The sequence below is a fragment of the Filicampus tigris genome, chromosome 15, assembly GCF_054856515.1.
Source record: "Filicampus tigris isolate MCC_2025a chromosome 15, RoL_Ftig_1.0, whole genome shotgun sequence".
In the NCBI taxonomy this organism is placed as follows: domain Eukaryota; kingdom Metazoa; phylum Chordata; class Actinopteri; order Syngnathiformes; family Syngnathidae; genus Filicampus; species Filicampus tigris.
Window position 1 is genome coordinate 6510954 of NC_141231.1, and position 19833 is coordinate 6530786.

The following is a 19833-nucleotide window of genomic DNA, read 5'->3' on the forward strand; positions in this document are numbered from 1 at the left end:
CTTGGTTTCAATGAAGAAGGCTTAGGTGAACTGAATAGTTTCATTTATACAAATATAGTGCTTTCCAGCAAAATGTGTGGCATCTATACGCAATTAAAAAGCTTGTTAAGCGAGACGTCACTTACTGGCTGTTTTTGGTGTGCAAATGCAAATTGCTGTTGTTATTGTTGTAGTTTTTTTTCTTACATCATTACACTACTCCACAAACAAATCACATCCCTCCCCTGAGTTGTACATACAAGTGAAACGCAATGTAAATATGCATTCTTTATACTGCCACATTGGCAGCTGCCTCTCTTTTTGCACAGTATGGAAATGAACTCCAGTGGCCAGGAGCATTACCATAGAGATTGCACTTCCTAATGCTGAGTGAGGAAGAGCGCGAAGATGAGCCTACAAGACAGCTAGCTGTGCAGCTAATTGGGAGACTTTTTTTTTGGGGGGGGGGGGCATTTTGATACTTCTTTCATGTTTATATTGCAAAGAAAATCACAGAAAGTAGAAATTGATCTAACGCCTGAACAGCAAGCATATCAAATCTGCTTCCCCTGAGAAGACAAAAGTAGAAGATATGGTTTGGTTTCTGTTTAGGTGGGCCAAAGGCAAGGAGCAATTGCATGCAGCAAAGAGATTGGCATTTGCATGGCTGAAGCAGCAGTTCGTAATTCGAGGCAATGTGTGGATGGTCTTTTTCACGTTTAATCACATTTTCATTCTTGATTACTTTAACGATATACTGTATTGTCAATATTCCAATAGTATTCATATATTATCCACGACAGGAACCAACAACTTTACGGCCACAACTCCAGTCACGAGCCTCAACAATGGAGATGCAGATCATGGTCCTCTAGGACTCAATGTCCCTAATCAAAGTTCTGCCAGAGGAATGAGTTGAAACTTCTTCTGCCGGAGGGAATACTGCCCCCTTCTGAAATATGCTCAGACCGCCATTGTGCCAGACCAGATAATCGACTTTTGGGTGTTTTCCAATTTTTGCCGGATTTCCACCATAGGGAACATATAATGGATTTTTATGAGTCTTCTGAAAAATGTTTGGGGTTTAAAAATAAAAATGCTGTGTAGATCCCTGAGATATACTTGGCCCCCACATGCACCCGCTCCAAGGAAAAAAAAATCCCAGCTCCACCAGTGGGTGCCAAGTGCAAGGAATCCGAAGGGTGGGTACTCTGAACTGCTGTTTGTTGCAAAGGCACAAACAACAGTCAAGAGGAAGGACCCGTCCCCCACACTCCAGAAATAGACAAAGTCAACCCTCTCATCATCCAGGATGAACCCCAATGTACAGGCACCGAGCCGGAGGCAATGAGTATGCTTACCCCTGCTTGGCGCTGCCGGCCCACAGGTGGTGAGCCTATGGGAAGGGGGACACTCTTTTCCTTTCCCGGTGAGTGCAGGCCTGGCCAAAAGGCGCTCACCAGTGAACGCCACCTCCAGTCTTTACAATAAATAAATTATTTATCAATCATAAACATAATATGCTTATATTATAAATGCATGTTTAACATCATTAAACGCATTGGGAAATCCTCACAATCAAACCAAACCAAAATAGTCGTTTTCCTGTAAAGTTTCATACCTGGGTCCTTGAGACTTTCTGTCAATCTGTTGCTAGGGTCAAATTTATTTTAACTTACCAGGGGATGCTTCAGAGTGAGTTTGTTGATTGCTGTTGAGGCCACCAAAAGGCAATTAATTAGTCCGAAAAATACGAATGAACAATGATTCATTTGTACCGCCTGGTGCTTGGGCCCTAATAATAACAACAATAACATATATTAAGAAAATCATTTGTTTCATTAGTGAAACCAATATCCCATTACCCATTTACAACTTTACCTGCATTAAAAGCCTTCCAGAAACTAGTTTCCCAATCATCAACAAAACATTGTTGTTCAGCCAATCTGTTCTATCAATGAGTAATTAGGAATGGACATGAGGGACATTAAGGTACAATTAGCTGTCATTATGTTATCTGTCAACCTGCCAGTCAATGTCAAATGACTAACTGCGATCATATCACAAAAGAGTCATTTGCCATTTCGCCCCTGCGAAGGTGAATGAATACTAAATGCCACCAACTTTATATAGTTGGGTGAAAGTGAAAAAAAAGTACATTATGAATAATGTATGAAAGGTAAATGTAGAAAAGTATGATGAAAGGACAGAGACAGACAGCAAACCGGAGGGTGAAGTGAAATTGCAAACATCGCCACTGCGAAGTTGACTGCCTCGCCAGGAGTTCATTAATCAATACTAAAACCATCTAGCTTCTAATTCCCACTTTTTAGCCCAAGTCCAAAAACGACTCCTCACAGGGCTTTTTCTTCATTAAAACCTAGCAGGCAGCTGAAGGCATCTATCAATGCCAAGCATTGTTAGCTACCTCCTGTGAGGCAACTCCATCAAATGTTGACGCTTTGATGCCTTATGCTGAATATTCTCATTTGTCACCCTGCGGTCCGCCGCTGGTTCGACTGACAGCTCCGCAAGGTGATTTTAGCTGCGCACAGTCTAGAACGGGCCCGATCGTAGCTTTTTGGATTGCTTTATTTACAACGAATTAATGTTCAGTGAGACAGGAAAAGACCAAAAAGTGGCTGGAAAATTGCATTCTCACACATTCTTAATTTCATCTCCTGCATAGAGAGACATTTGGCCTCAGTCTGCCACTTCATACTGTTAGATAATACCGTTCTATCTTTATTTTGAACTGTCAAAATAAAGAGGGAACTGTCAGAAGAGGACCAAGTAGGTGAAGACAAAGGGTGAACATACTGTAGAGCAGGGGTGTCAAATTCATTATAGCTCAGGTGCCACATGGAGGAAAATATATTCCCAAGTGGGCTGGACCAGTAAAATCATGGTATATAAGTTAAAACAATTGGAGTCAATAATACGCAATTTTTCGCTATTTGCAGGTCGGCCTGGTCCCCATTCCCCGCGAATATATATGTAAATATATTGTTCAAAAATAATTTCCTTTTGCTTCCCTGTATACTATACCAATATAGCATTTTTCCTTAAATGGCAATTTTCTTTTTTCGATTTGTTGGAATACAAACTAAAATGAATTATAAATAAATAAATACAATGAAACTATATCCAGTAGCAGGAAAAAGTCCTAATCACAATATGTGGTTGTACAACTCCTTTTGAGGGAATACGTGCAAATAATTAAATTTGCTACAATTTATGAATGCATTCTCCCGAACGGCCGGTGTACTTCCAGGCCGGTCCTGGCCATCACGGCCGTCAACGATTGTGTTTCACCATGAGACGGCCACACCCCTTCGCCGACTAATTTTCAGCGCATAACGGCCGCACATCAGTCCCCCGTCGACGATTATTTTCTCATGCCTCATGTATTATTTGGACCAAAATGCTTGAATCAAAAGCTCACCGGCATGTTATTTTGTTGTCTGAAACACTTCTCTGGTCCAAGAGTTACTTTTATTTAATTTCAGGGAACACCCCTGCAAACATTCTGTTTGCATTCTCAAATAGTTTCTCCTCAAACTTTTCACTCTTGATCTGGTGTTTCTTTTTTAAATTGCTGTTTCATTTTCAACAACACCCTTATCACGGCCTTCTTTTTCCCTCCGGTCAAACTGGCTGCGGGTTTGCGGTAAGCCTCTTTGGCAACAGCTGTTATTAAGCCAGGTTTGCTTTAGGCGCCGCCTTGCCTCATACGAGCTGTTGACCAGCGAACGAACGCCTCGGGAGCAAACACAAGCTCACTCAAGGACAAACAATCTAGCAACCCACCCAATAAGAAGCCTGCACAACCTCTAAATTACGGTCGTCCATTGAGGGGCACTTTCGTCATGTAGAAAACATAAAACATATTTCAAAAATAATCCCCTTCTGTTTTGAAATGAATATCCCAAATCAAGAAAGTTAAGTTACGATAAAGGACGGACGTGTAGCACCTTCACAATGAGACCAAACCTTAACAAGTCTTCAAATTTCATCATGGTTTTTGCTCAAACATTTTTATTGAACCTCACTAAGCTTGAAACATCAATGCGGGGTAGTAAGTAAAGTCGAAGAGTCAACTAGTATGCTCAACCCCTACTTTGCAATGAAAACCAAATGTCATGTTTTTTTTGACAAAAAAATCTCAAAATTTGGTGCTACATGGATTTCCGTGGGTCATAACAATTCTGTCCAAGTTGTGAAGGTAAATAATTTGAAGACAGCAAAGAAAAATTTTCAAAATACAATCTATATTTATTATTATTATTCTTATACTGTAATTAGGAGATACAGTACATGGTATTCACCGAGCTGCAAACAAAACTACAGTACGTTTTTTATTAGTACGTATTCAGTGAAAATAATGCATTGCCAGAGTTATTTTTTTTTTAATTTCATTAAAAAAAAAAAGTATTTTATTGAATTGCACAAATGTCCAAATTCTAAAGGGAAACAAAAAACGAGGACAGCTAAGAATACCTTAGTAATACATATTTTTTTTCTACACTGTAATCTTTTGCCAAAATTATAGAATGGTAACACATTTTCACTGAAAGCCATATATCAACGCATTTCATCATGAATTTGTGTATATGAGAAAGAATACCATCATGGCGTAAGAAAACATCTCTCTCTTCACTATGTCGCTTGCTCTTTGACATTGAGCGCATTGTCACGTATGACATATTGACAAAATGATTATGGCTCTGGAAAGCGCCTGACAAGGGTTTTAAGATGATGTATGACTTGCTGTGGTTTGTTGGACATTGATTTTTGAATGAGAAACGTGAACCTTGGGTCCTTCCACCGAAGGCATTTACCTTGGGACAGGTGGTTTGGTGCACTAAAAATGCACAACATTATACCAAAACAAGACTACATATCGTCGCTGTCCTGTGAAAAATGCATATGTCCAATTTTGTAATTTTAAATGTTTCATGTTAATTGGATGTGTGTAATGCAGAAACCCCATTCGCATAAAAATAAAGAAAATGAAAAAATGGACGTATGCGTTGCACAGGACAGTGATTTCATAGGACAGTGATGATACTGTGATTTCCAAAAGAGGCAGAGCAAGACACCGGAATGTTGTGTTGTGAGCTTTAAAATCAACTTCTTTCTTGTCACACTTGGGCAGTTTAGCACTCCATCCAACCCAGTCCTGCTCATTGTCTCATGCTTACTCATTAAGGAAAAACAAAATAAATGACCTCATGCCGTTTCCCAACTAGCTCTGCGCACTAGCAGGACGTACTTACTGAGAAATGCTGCTAAACATATGGGAAGCAAGAGTCACCAATTAAACATGTAGTGTTGTGCCCCTCTTTGAGAAGTGCGCTGTTCATCAAATGCCTTTTCCCGTTACATAAGACGAACTGTGTGACGCGCCCGTATGTGCAGCGAGATGCGTTGCTAGGTAACGCTTCAATAACACTGCCAATTTTGCAGGACTTCTGTGTAAGAAGAGGATAGCATCTGCTGTCCAACTACTGTGCACAACTGAACATGAATTGAAATTATGGTGGCCCAGAAGAATCAAAAATATGTTATACTGAAACTGTAGTCTATTGTATTGAAATCATAAAAAAAAAAACAGCCTCAAGTTTGCAAAATCCATTTATAGTGGCCTTTTAACTGATAAATTTAGACTATGTATTGAGCGAGACAATATTCGAACAGGGTGTTATATTTGTAGAAAATATATTATAAAATGGCAACAACAGATGCTTCCTGTGTTCAGTCAGCGTATTGTCGCATTCCAAGTCTTATTGCTTTCAAGGTGTAATGGAATTGCTCTCAACCATAACATTTACATTAACACATGCAACTTTATCACACCACCGGAATACACCATCCGCGAGAAATGGTAATGTTCTGTAATTCCATGACTGCAAAAATTCATTCCCAGGGCGTGTTCGCAAGACGGCTAGTGAGATCAATTTGAGACAAAATGTATGCAATGGAGTTATAAATCATAGGGGGTTCTTTCTGTTTTTGGTTTATTTTTACCTGAAAGGCTATGACTGGAAAAGTCATATGATTCATCTCCATCATCTAATATTTCACTTTGCATTGCCAAAGGTCCCGCTGCTGATGTGGGAAACAGCAAAAAGTGCAAGTTGAAGGTTGTGGCATATGACATTCATCTACATATCAAAGCGGAACAGAGGCTGAGGTAGGAGGGGGGAATTAGGTGAATAATAGCCTGCATTTACATATCACTAAAATATATTTCAAAAAAGGGAGTGTGTGCACAGGGAGCAAGTCAGTCGTAAGACAAAGCTTTTGTTACTTTAACAAAAAAGTCACAACGGATTTGATAAGCGGCGTAAGTGCTTTAGTGAGCTGACACACAGTAATACACATGTTTAATTAGCGGGAAGTGGGTGGTGAGATCATACATGTGTGCTGTGCTTGTCTGGTTAGAATGGCAGAGATGAAAAAGGAAAAAAAAAAGAGGAACGTATATTTCATGGGCTCACAATGAAGTGGTGGCACATCAATGGGGTTTCAAAACAAAAGCATAGTGTGGTATCCATCCGGATTCATGCCCAACATTTGATATTTAGTTGGTCATATTGTCAATGTGCTCTTTATTAGACACCACTATATGTATGGCAACGAGTCCAGACACACTCACAGTGGTTGGCGCAAGCTACAAAATAGGTCTAAAATTATAATTATTATATAAATATTACGTACTGTACACCCTAGTGTAATGATGAGACAGTGAAACGGTGTCAAAATTTGAATACCGGCCAACCCTGGTGTATCTATTTATATACATACATAATATGTGTGCGTGTGTGTGCGTGTGTGACGACAGTAATGTTATTTCTGTTTTTAGGATATGTAGATGGTTCACCATGGATTGTTTTTACTTAAATGAATCCTCATTTAATGACAAATAACTACAATGATTACATTGGTTTCAAATGTTACATTATCGTGGGATGATATTCATATTATTCAACCTACAGCTCCTGTAAAACATGCAGGACTTAAATTATGTATTTTTGCAAGGAAGTGCTGCATGAGAGTTAGCTTGAGGCTTTCCGCCTCTCGGAGCAGAGAACAGCTTACTGCAACTTGTTTTGTTTTTTTTACTTAGTTTTCCATATTTAAGATCTACAAAAGATTAAAATAAAGTCTTAAGAGATGAAATTGGTTGTCGTTGTACTTGCCTTGGTTTCTGATGCCACTAAATCAAGCATTAATCAATTGAAAAGTTGCCCATGTGAGCCCAGCCTAGCCTTTTACGCTATTTTTGGAACTAAAAAAAAAAAAAAAGATTGGATGGAAATGTATTTATTAAGTCTAAAAACGTCACATCATAATTTCCTTTGAGCGGACGTGTCATGCATCAGATACAGTACATATTTGTTGGAAGTTGCCTGAAAGGTCTTCCGCTCATAAGTCCTTCCAACCTTTCTTCGGCTAAAGTTCAGCTCAATGAAACTGCACCAAAGAATGATACCTGCACCATCATTTTTCATTGTATTTACTGTGTTCTATTAGAGATGAGCATTGGTCGGCAATGTTTGAAATTCACACACTTTTTTAAAATTATGGTAAGGTCATTTCACTTTGGTTTCATCTGGCCATAACATATTTTCCCAAATGTTGAGATTGAGTGTTTTTTTTTTTTTAATCAAAATGCAACCAGGCTTGGACGGTATTCTGAAATGAGGCTTCCGTCTTGCCACACTACTCTACAGCCCAGTCACATGGAGAAGATGGAAGATTGTTATCACACATCGCTACCAAACATGCAGCTCTTTCACTGTTGCTGTTGGCGTCTTGGCAGCCTCCCTAACCAATTTTCTTCTTGTTTTAATCTTTATTGGAGTTACATCCAGTTCTTGGTAATACCACTGTTGTGCCATATTTCATGAGTTCCTTGATTTAATACCTTGTAAATGTGTTGAATATCATCTCTTCAGCAATACAATGTAGGAGCTTCTGAATTGCTGACTTGGAGCCAGAGACAAGAAGGAGCGATAAAGCTCATTTCAACTCAGCATTTTCTTGTGTCTGATTTTACCGCACCCAGACAAATATCGGGAGCTAGACTCTCACAGAGCAATTTTCCTGTCCCAAGTTTTGAATGCAATATTTCGCAGCATGGACACTCACATCCAATTGGCACACAAACATACTTTTAGATTTTTTTTTTGTGTTTTTTTTTAATGTCGTTCTACAACTCCATTTTGAACACCCACTCAAGTAACTAAGCATGGTACAATATGTGTTTACTGTAATTGCATTCATTTTATAATAATTCCTGGGGGAAAAAAATGCTCAAACTCAATGGAGCCATAAACTAGAAGGCGTCCCGGCAAAAGTTTACATGTGTAGGTGTAAGAACGGAAGCTAATGTCGCTAATTTGTCACGTAACCACTTAATCAGAACAGAAATGTGTCGAAGCTGAATTTACTTATAAAATATAAAGAATTGCATTTGTGAACTAGATATCGCATGTGAGTGATAATGACATGACATTTGGTGGAAATAACTGAAATGTTGAAATGTAGATTGTGAGACTTGAAGCAAGAATGGTTTGTAGCCAAGCTAAATATTTATAATGTAGTAATGTTGAAGTACGTAAAATCTCTGAATTCATTTTATGAATGTTATCATAGAAAATATAGAATAATAAAATGTGACCATTTTGAAATGTGAAAAATAGTTTCGAAGATGTCCTGAATGAGCTAAACAGTTTGAAGTTGTAATGTGAAAGATGAGATACTGTTATTTGTTGTGGAGGTGTGGAAACTAGTTCCCTGAAGGTCTTTGACAATTCATTATTTGGTTGAATTTGAATGGTTTGAAATAGTGACACTGATCCGTGCACGTGGCGCATACGCTTGCAAAAGCTCAGCTGTCACGCAGAAAACAGGAAGTGAAGGGTCCATGGCCTCCCTCTCCCCATTTATAGGATGTTTTTTGTTTTGCGTTTCTCCTTGCCAGGACAAGTTCTCTTTATGATTTCAAGTGAACTCAACATAGATGGTGGAGGAGGCAATCAGAGGCTTCCCTAATTGGCTGCTTAAGAGCATCGACGTCCCAGAGGTATCTTGAAGGGTAAGATACAGACACAATTATGTACCCGTGGCAAGTAAAACTACTGTCTGAAGCCCTTTGTATTGTTAATATTAAGTGAATAAGAATTAAAAAGGTCAGGAGATCACTGTACTGCTCGGATGTTCTCTTCAAAATAGTACAAACTGAAAAAGAACATTTACAGCATCAGCCAGAGCAGAGGCCACTAACATACAAAAACAATGGAGGAGAACAAAGGTCTGCTGTATTTACATCGATTGAAAGGAGACATTTTTTCTACAGGAGTGGAAGCAATGTGAGGACCGTGGAGAATAATACTGTACCATCCAAGTATTATAACAACGTGAAATTTTATGGTGTTAGCACAAAATTGTTGTCTATGCGTCAATGGACATAATTTGCCAATGAAGCTTCAGAGTGCGGCTGACCTTTTTTGGTCACTGATGATGTGAATCTATTAAAACTAGCAGCGATCGGGATGAGCATCAAGTCATTAGCTTTCAGCTAACTTTGATCTTGTATGCTTGCGTCCGAAGTTTGTTTCTGACCACTGATATGAATCTATGAAAACTAGCAGCGATTGGGCCGAGTCAAGTCATTAGCATTCAGCTAACCTTGGACTCGTCTGCTTGCTTGTACAGCGATGCGTTACGTCACCGGCGGCAGTGGCGTGGTGTCAAACATTTTTTATTCATACTGGGTTATGTTTAACCCAACAGTTTTAAGGGGATAGGCAGAGATGGCCACTTTACCCTTTTTTGCTGGTCCATCCTCCATCCGCGACCCTTCCATCCTCATCCCTCCATCCTTATTCCTAAAAATAAATTTCCTCCGACCCCGTCCGTCCTCGTCATTTTAAAACACTTTCGTCCATATATTCCGTCAGCCCCACGTCGTATGCAAAGGGATAAGGTATATGTACTAAATGTTAACAAGTAGTTAACAAAATAAAATTGCTATCCAGCATTTTCCTACGCCCAATACATACATTATCCCGGATTACACACACAAAACAGGCTGGGCCTTTTCCTGTCAATCAGTGAAATGCGTCCTGTGGCATAATTCATGGTACTACATGTGTTGAACCACTAGAAGGCAGATTATGCCTGTGCAATGCTACTGTAGGGAATGCACATGAAAAGTGTTATGCAGGCAGTTAATGGTATTGAAGAAGAGAACAGAATTTGCTTTTGAAAAGAACCCAACACAAGATGTAAGTCAGTACTTGACCCGGTTAGGGATGAATAGAGAGTCGGACGAAAACCCACTTCCGTCTTTGCTTAGTCCGTCCTTTTTAACAACTTCTCGTCCTCTGTCTGTCCATCTGGATGGACGGACGGACCGTTACATCCCTGGGACGGAATGCCCATCTCTGGGTATAGGCATAATTACTAAGACCAGTAAAACGCATTCAACGACTGGCAGTTCTTAACCAAGGTCCAACTAATTACATCAGAGTTAACAGAAACAGCAGGAAACATAAATGATTATAAGGTGCGATCAAAGCAAGTCCACTCTGGTGTTTTAGATGCGTTAATGCACATTTCAAAGTGTTAAACAATTGCCAAGCAGTTTAAAGAGGACAGATTATGGTGAAATTACTTTTTAATTGATTGGATACAAATGGGTCCGTGAAGTGCCTGGCCACTGACTAGGTGTGAAATTACACAGCCAAGTTAATCAACTGCACTGGGAATGTGTATGTACAGTGCATGAACATGCGGCAGAGACTTTATGTAACTCCCCAAACAACCCAAGCTGAGTTCCCCCTGACATATAAAGCTTGTCTATCAGTGGATATGTATCACGTCAACAATGGTCCTTTACACCAATGTACGACTTTCCTATTTGAAAGTGCTTTGGCGCCCTTGTGCCAATTGTGGCATGTTGGGGTGTTTCAGAAAGAGCACCCCCCAAAAAAAATAAATGAATAAAATTTCACGAATAGGTGAATTTTTCATGAATAACTGGAGATAAAGTTCCACAGGAAAATGTCTGAACAGGTCAATTTGAAAAAAGCGAACCACAGATACAGTATGCGAGGTATTACTATACCATGGAACTGTGGACAAAAATGCATAAAATATCTCCTTTAGGCTGGTTCATAAGACAACGGCGCACATCTAAGCACCATGAATTTTCAAACAATGCTGAATCATATTGTTACACAACACACTGACCGTTAAGCCTGAGGGTGCGTTTAGTCAAGCACAACTATCATGAAGTGGGGGAGAAGAGGATTGGGGGGGGCAACCCACTGATGCTGTGTCCTTGAAAAGCATCAGTTTAGCATCCAAATGAGTAAATAGAAAGCATCCAGAGAGAAAGTGTGGTACATGCCGGGTGTACTTCTGCATACTCTTATTACTATCTCGGATGTGTGATTACAAAAAAACGCTTTCACCACATATGACTTCTAATGGGCCGCTGGGCGAGGAGGAATATGACCTGTTTTACTGGGGGTGATCCGCCAAGAGGGGATAAAGTCTCAATTGTAAGTCATCACAAGTCTCTCATCCGCTTGTCACTCAAAGACACGGTAAATGGTGTGCACACATGCGCGGGCACAAAACTCCCCGTGGCGAGACCTATTGTGAGACGTTGAGCTTCTCTCCCAGCCGCATCTTGAAAACTGATAAAAGTTGCCATTGCTCCCCGATAATGTCTCTTCAGAGACGTGGAGAATAAACAGCAAAGATGTGAAGCAAGGCTCAAGGGAGGATCGTATATTCAATATACACCGGCATATGAAGCTGACAAAATAATGAGGTGCAGTGGAATGCCCCATGAGGTCTTAGAAAATGGAACTTGACAAAAATGTGCCTCTAAAGTCTATAAGATTCCAACACTAATAGAGTTCAAGTGAATAGCAGGAAAACAGATTTTGAATGGCTGTCCCCTGGAGTGACTAAAGCAACACTTTGAATGTGCGTATGAAAGAAAGGCACTTTTGAACAAATGTCCATTGGAGTGTCTCATGCACAATTCTGACTTGTGCATACTGTATAGCAGGAAATCTCGTTATGAGCGACATCCCACTGCAGGGACTGACATGCAACTTTTTTTGCACTGCATTTATCTGTGATGAACTTAGTTCTGGTACAGTATGTGAACACATTAAAAAAACATGACAAAATAAAGCATTTTGCCTAGAAATTAATGAAGTCCTGAGGGAGGTTGCCAGAAATCATGAAGAAAAACTCATCTTGTGTAACCACTTACAATTAAACTTGTTTGTCCACTTATTATATCAATATGTGAATGAAATGTATGTAAACTTGTGTGCTAATTACCGGAAGGTCATCTGGAAGATCTGTCCCAGGTTGACCTGTTGGCTTTTGTTGTCATATCCATGCAGCATTTCACCGAACAAGGTCACGTTGAAGTGGACGGCCTGCCGCGGACATTTCGGACCCTCACAGTTTTCGGACTGCAGCAAGCACGAGCGCCCATCTGCCGCCAGTTTGTACTCCTGCACACACCTGCAGAGGCAATGGGGGTATAGATTAGTCAGCGTGACAGACAGGATGTCATTGGGCGCATGCACTGACGGGCTAACAATATTTAACAGAAATAAGACCGCCACTTTGCTTAGCTTCATGACTGCCTCTCCGTTAGGCAATAAAGGAAGCTAATGTTCTGTGATGCGGTGACGCCATCCCCAAAGCGAAGACCCGCTGAAGGAGGATTAGAATATCCTTCACCTGTCATTTCCATACTTTTTTGCTGGGCGACATCCAGCTTTACTGTATGAGTTATGCAAATGGTTCAGCAGATGGCCATCACCACATTACGCTGCCCATTGATAGTCGGTAGAAACTGTCTAAAGGATGACAGCCAATTAAAGGGCTTTTCTACAAAGTTAATTAACAGTCGTATCTGTATTACCATACAGGTCTCTGATATGTTATGAACTGTGGCATTTACATCAGTCTTGCATTGATTAATTTTACCTGGCTAATAGAGCAATTGTCTGTCAAAAACGACCTCATGTGTGGCAAAATCAAAGATGATACAATGCATGTGCTCCTACATGGACCCATAAGTTAAAAAGGACATGTTATGGAAATTTGACTTTTTAATTGCTTAAACACTATACCTACTAGAACCCATCACAACTGACTGGCTGAGAGGAAAATTACACCCTGGACTGGTTGCCAGTCAGGCACCTGGCACACATAGACAAACAACTGTTCACATTAATACCAGTGGACAATTTAGGGTTGCCAATTAAGAATCAGGTTTTGAGGTTTTGAGAAATGCATGCAAGCACGGGGACGACAGACATTCAAATTCAGACCTTCTGACTGTGAAGCAGATGTTCAAACCACTAGAATGTGATGATTTTCATCATACAGAATGAAAAGGTTAAATACTAAACAAAAGCAAAACCATTCCCACAATGCACTTCAATAAATCGACAGCATATGCACGTCGAGTGTTTTGGACCTAATTTCATGCAACTATGCAAAACTGCCTGAAAAATGAATGGTTCTGATTTTTTTAAAGCAAGTGCCCATTTTTAACTAAGCCTTTTTATTGCCTGCCCACCAGCCCAGGGTGATGTCTGCCAATCACCTGAAGCCAACTGGGATAGGCTCCAGCTGTCAGCAACCCTGACTAGATTACACGTTACAGAAAATGGATGAATGGATGGATTTTGAACATACATTTACAAGAGGTGGGCATTCCGTCATGGACGGACGCTCGTTTTGCTGCCGATTGACGAATGACAGAACACCTTCAAAAAATGACCGACTGATGGATGATGGAAGTGGGTTTTCATCCGTTACTGTAATTATCACTAACCGCGTCCGTCATTGACGGTCCGTCAGTACACTTGTTTTACGCAGACTTTTCTGGGGACCAACGGACCTCTGACGGACTAACTGACGGACTTAACTGTCGGACTGACTGACGGGCTGACAATTACAATTCATTTCGCCACGAAAAATGACGGATGACGAATGACGGACCAGCAAAATTTTATAGAATGCCCACCTCTGCCATTTACTATAATGCTTTTATGGGTTAGTTTTGACTTTTTGGGAGGGTGTGTTCAGGGCAGAGGAGCTCCAAGTCATCACTGTCGGGATGTGGAAGAGGTACGTGGCTTACACATTTTGGAAAAGGCTGGCTGATGTAGTATTCTAAGACCCCGGGAATGGATTAAGTCCATTTCTGTCAAATAGGGAAAACCAATTTGAAATCCCCAAAAAGTCAAGGTCGAACAAACACCTGGTACCAATGTTTGGTGGAATATTTTGGGCACAGTTGAATCACTTAGTGGTTCTTTATTCTCACCCGCAATACATGAGCACGTTGCTGGACCCGGGATCGTTTTCGAGGGGCACAAGCTGCTGGTGACAAAGCTGCTCGCAGCCTCCGTTAAAGCCGTCCGTGCAGTCGATGCCCCTGGAGTAGTCATAGCAACCGGAGCCATCCTTCATTGGCCTCAGCCCATTAGGACACTGCACGGGAGACACAGGCGACGAGGAGAACGAGGAGGAGAAGGAGGAAGAGGGGTGACGAGGGAAACAGAAGAAGTGAGGAAGGCACAGAGGTCAGCACATGCATTTTAATCAGGTGCCACCGAGGAGGCGCAGGTAGCGGCAGAGATCAGAGTGGAGGAGTGAGCAGCGGATGTCAAGAGAGAGAGGATCAAAGAAGTGAAAAGTAGAAGCAAAAATAATAAATGATAAATTAAAATATGCCTCAGCACGTTCGGCAACTGATGTTTCACACTTTGAGTCCGCTTTATAGCATAACAACACACAACCACATACTTTTTAGTTTTCTTTGATTTATATTATCAGAGAGGAATTCATTGAACAAAATGGGATTCTGGATCAAACGCTAACGATTCTTTAATGCAAACACGTTTTGACTAAGAATAAATTGTCATTCAGGGAGGCAATTTACATAGGCAGGTGCACACATATCAATAATCTAGCCACACAATTTGAACAATTTCCTCCTCTTTAGATCACAGCCAGAAAAATCCCTGATTGTCAAATGTCCCTAAAAGATCATCCTGAGGGATCTGTCTGTGGTATGCCGTGTGTTTAAAGTGGATTTTTCACCTCAATCTGGTGAGTAAGTAGTTTGGGTAAATTATAACTGTTAAAACGGTTAAATATTTATGCTGGTAAATCCTCATGTGTGGTCTATATCAAGTTAGGCCGAGACACTGACTCCGTGATTGTGACATTAAATGTAACTATAGCCAATCAGAAAGCAACCTTGTGCCGTTATCGGACACAAAGAGAAAAGCAACTTGTTTTTCATTGTGTTTTCCAGCAGCAGCCCAGACATCTGGTATGGGGGAGTAGACTCGCAGTTGTCGGTGGATATATCATTATATGTGTGGTAGGATGTGTTGGTATTCTGGAGTACACTTCCATTCCAGACCTTCTCCTCGTCATGTGTGGGGTTTCTCACGTTTAAAAATTCAGTTGTTAGAAATCACTAACTCCTCACATCCATCAACACCAACTAACCTGCACTAAAGCCGCAAATGACACAAATAAAACATGTTGATAGCAGGGTTACAATATATTGAGGATTTTTCATTATGGTTAGTTTTCATTTCATTCTGACTCATTGTTTAAATGCAGCCCCTTTTAATTAGTTTTTAGAGCTGCTTATTCGTTTTTATTGGATTTAATTAAAATTGGGTGGGGGGCATCATTTTAAATTTGTGACATCAAACTTGCCTGGGATCTGTCATGCACGAGCACAAACATAAAGCCAACCCTAGAAACTTTTTAAACAAGTTGTGATTACACCAGGATTTCAACATCTTTTTGGAAAAAAAAAGGAAAAGAGCATCAGTTTCATTTTGCGCGTTTCACAAATGCAATATCAACTTTAGCAGGGCTAAAGTGGAGTCATTCATCACGATGGCTGTGTAATTTTGCGATTGTCATGTGGGTTTTCGGCAATTGAATAAGATGAGTTAAAGTTCGTAATCATTCTCTCTGTCTCACAAGATCTTCTACAGACACAAGTGCAAAAGGGAGCCTTAAAAACTGGGTTTTTTTTCAATCATATATATTCCAGTCTGTTCTCTTGCAGCAACTCAACTCGCACAGCATAGGGAGAACCGGCAAGATTACTCAAAGAAATATGACAACACAGCCATTAACTGAAATGGTATGACTACCAATTAAGAAGGTAATGTATAATTAAAGGGGTCTTATAATGGAAAAGTGACTTTTAAATGGCAGAGTGCCTGCCCTCAAATCAAGTATGAAATTAAGCAAACAAGTAAAATATATTTCTAAATATGTGACTGTGATCGTTCCACACCTCCGCCACACAGTTACGCAACAGTGGGGCTAATTTACATAATAACTGCACCTCTGTCCATGACATGGATGAAGATTGAGAGCTACTTTCAAGCGGCAAACACTACCACGCAGATGCCAAGGTACAGGGAATGCATTTTGCTGGTATACCCTGAATTGGTTGCCAGCCAATAGCAGTTATCGGTGATGATTAACATCTCTTTATACTCACATAACAGTTAGAAATGTTATGATGATGAAACACTGCCTATAGAGTAAGTAAAGGTTGCCGATCTAATTGGAACAGACTGTGTTTGACTTTAGAGGTTCATTGTGATTGTCTGTCTGATTATAATGGTTTAAAAAAGAAAAAATCTGTTTGCCTATTAAAAAGTTTTCAAATAGTCTCCTGTAGACCCTTGAAACCAATTCTGAGTGTTGTCATAAAGCAAACTTGGTTAGGTGTTACTGCGCATATTCTCTCGCTGAGCAATTACAAATGAGACATTCACTACACTGATAATTACCAGCGAAATGATGTTTCACTCCTGAGTACACTTGAGGGGATTAAAGAGAAAAACACATACACTAATTAACTTTAGAAAAATGGAGCAATCCAAAGCAAAGTACACATTAAAAACAAACAAATGCACATAGCAGGTCCACAACCAACAAAAGTTTAGACATCATTGCTGCTTACTGTAAACACCATTAGAGAATGTATATAAATATCTGAGCTCATTTTTTTCTAAATCATCCACTAATTCTCTGTTTTAATCGAGAGATGAAGTCAATCTATAGAAAACTCTGCTAATGGGCTTGTTAACAGAAGTTAGTACCCCTTTGAAGCCATAACACCTTCTTCGAAACACAATCGGGGCCCTAGTTCATTTCAAAGGTAGTTGTTGGGGTTCTTCTGTATAAACATATCCAATAGCCACAGAGGAACTTCCAAAGCGGGCTAGAAAATTCAATTCGCATTTTCACAAAAAAGACATCAGTGAATCGTGCCAGGACTCGTGTTTATCTTCCTTGACTAAATATATTAAGAGACAAAGAATGGTATGCCAAGGCTCACTGGCATCACCATATGTGTCTTTTTTTTTTTATCACTATTAAAGTACCCATATTTATGTTTTAAAGCAAATTCAAGTTGAAAATGCTCTTTCCAATAATATGTTCTATGCGCCCCCACTTGTCTAAAAAAGGCAGTCTTATTAATATTGAATTCATGAAATATGAGGGCGGCACGGTGTACAACTGGTTCACCCGTCCGCCTCACAGTTCGGAAGTCGTGGGTTCGATCCTGGCTCCGGCCTCCCTGTGTGGAGTTTGCATGTTCTCTCCGTGCCTGCGTGGGTTTTCTCCGGGTTCTCTGGTTTCCTCCCACATTCCAAAAGCATGCATGGTAAGTTGATTGGACACTCTAAATTGCCCCTAGGTATGATTGTGAGTACGGATGTTTGTTTCTGTGTGCCCTGCGATTGGATGGCAACCAATTCGGGTTGTCCCCCGCCTACTGCCCGAAGACAGCTGGGATAGGCTCCAGCACTCTCCGCGACCCTTGTGAGGATAAGCGGTATAGATAATGGCTGGATGGATGGATGAAATATGAATCAAGCAGAAAAATCCACCTGACTTCATCCATCTCAGAGGGCGGCCATTTTCCCACTTGCTGCCGACTGAAAATCACATCAAAGTTGCTAAGGGCTCAGATAATGACCAGTCATGGCGCAGATTCAGAAAACAGGTCAATCGTGATTGGTCGTTACCTGAGCCCTGAGCAACTTTGTTGTCATTTTCAGTCTGCAGCAAAAATGGCTGCCCCCTGAGTTGGCTAAAAATGGATAGGATTTTACTGCTTAACTGATATTCCACAAACACAAGATTAATTAGAACGCCATGTTTAGACTACTGCGGGTGCATACAACATATCATTGTGAAAAAAAAAAAATGGGGTTGACTTCCACTTTAAGGACTTAGATTCAATTCAGCAAGAGGTGGACATTTTTTTCTGAAACATCATAACAATAAATTACAACACATGGTGTAATCCATATTGCACAAGGTTTTATAAGTCACACTTAAAAACAAAAAAAATGAGAATACCTCAAATACCTGATGTGCTAGCAAAAAAGTACTGCTAAGAACATTTTGGAAATCCGCGTTCAAAATATGTTCAGGCCATCTAAAAATAGATAGGTTTAGGGCATCTAAAAATTGTCCTACTAGTCACTCAAAATGTAGTGGTTTATGGGACTGTTAGAGTTTTCAATTGCCTTATACGCTTGTTATTAGAATGTGAGAGGAAGTCGGTGTGCCCGGAGAAAGGTACGGGCAAAACATGTAAACTTCACACAGGATGGCCGGAGCTGAGCTTTGAACCCTGAACTAAAAAAATGTAGGGCATTAGTGCTAACCACTAGATCACAGTGGTGCCAGATTAACTGTATTCCCAAAATTCTGACTACAAATCTTCCATCAACCCGGCATGGCTTTTGACTATCAATGGCATAGTGTAGCATATAGACATACAGCAGGGCTGTCAAACTCATTTTTGTCGCGGGCCACATCATTGTTGTGGTGTCCCTCGGAGGGCCGTTATGACTGTGAACCCATACAAATATATTTATGATCGCCTTATAAAATCACATATACCCAACAAATTGATGGATAACTAGTTTTGAAATCAGAAGCCAGTAAATAATTTGTTCAACTGTTTTACAATGTATTTTAAAGGAGGGATTTGTAACAAATGCTTGCAATATCTTATATGATATCGTTGCTGTCATGTGAAAAACACTTATGTCCATTTTTTTTTCAATTTTCGTATTTTTACGTGAATGGTGTTTCCACATTATAGACATCGCATTAATGTGAAAGTAAAAAAAAAAAAAAATTGGACATAAGTGATTTTCACAGGACAGTGACGATATGCTGTGTTAACAGTGAAGACAATTTCAAAGAAACACATCAAGTCAATGCACATGATTTGACTTTGCGGGCCACTACAAATATGTTGCCGGCCGGATCTGGCCCCCAGGCCTTAAGTTTGACACCTGTGACATACAGTATATAATAGTATGTGGGGCACAGCATTTCCTAAAGCCTCCTGTGTCATTCACACAGATTAAATTAAGACACATTGGCTTTTAAAATTGGGCGAGGGTGCAAGACAGGAAGTCACGACCTGGCAGTTGATTGCACAAAATGGTGTGACAATGCTTTGTATTTCAGCGTGGTGTGAAAGCACTCTTTAAAAGCTAATGGTGCTACTGCTGCCCTGAAGGATGGAGGGATTTTAGCTATTCCAACCCTCTTTGGGGATGACACATCTACGTAAAGCAACACTTCATTTCAATGAGCTAAAACAAAAAACACCACTTTGCCAGCTTTCTCACTTATCTAACAGTCTGACTTCATCTTCATGTCTGTGCTCGTGGGAGTGACAATGCCCACTTGTCAGGCATATACGTCTTT

General features: G+C 40.2%; 1 protein-coding gene across 3 annotated transcripts in view; it reads right to left on the minus strand.

Annotated features, from left to right (window-relative positions):
• The window catches only part of astn2 (astrotactin 2), a 264845-nt gene that overhangs the window by 82823 nt on the left and 162189 nt on the right, over positions 1 to 19833 (minus strand). For all 3 annotated transcript variants that reach the window (XM_086053042.1, XM_086053041.1, XM_086053043.1), the window contains exons 12-13: positions 14369 to 14535; positions 12358 to 12546 (exon numbers count right to left, since the gene is read on the minus strand). In XM_086053042.1, coding sequence (XP_085909168.1) covers positions 12358 to 12546; positions 14369 to 14535 — 356 coding nt within the window. The remainder of the gene's footprint in view (positions 1 to 12357; positions 12547 to 14368; positions 14536 to 19833) is intronic.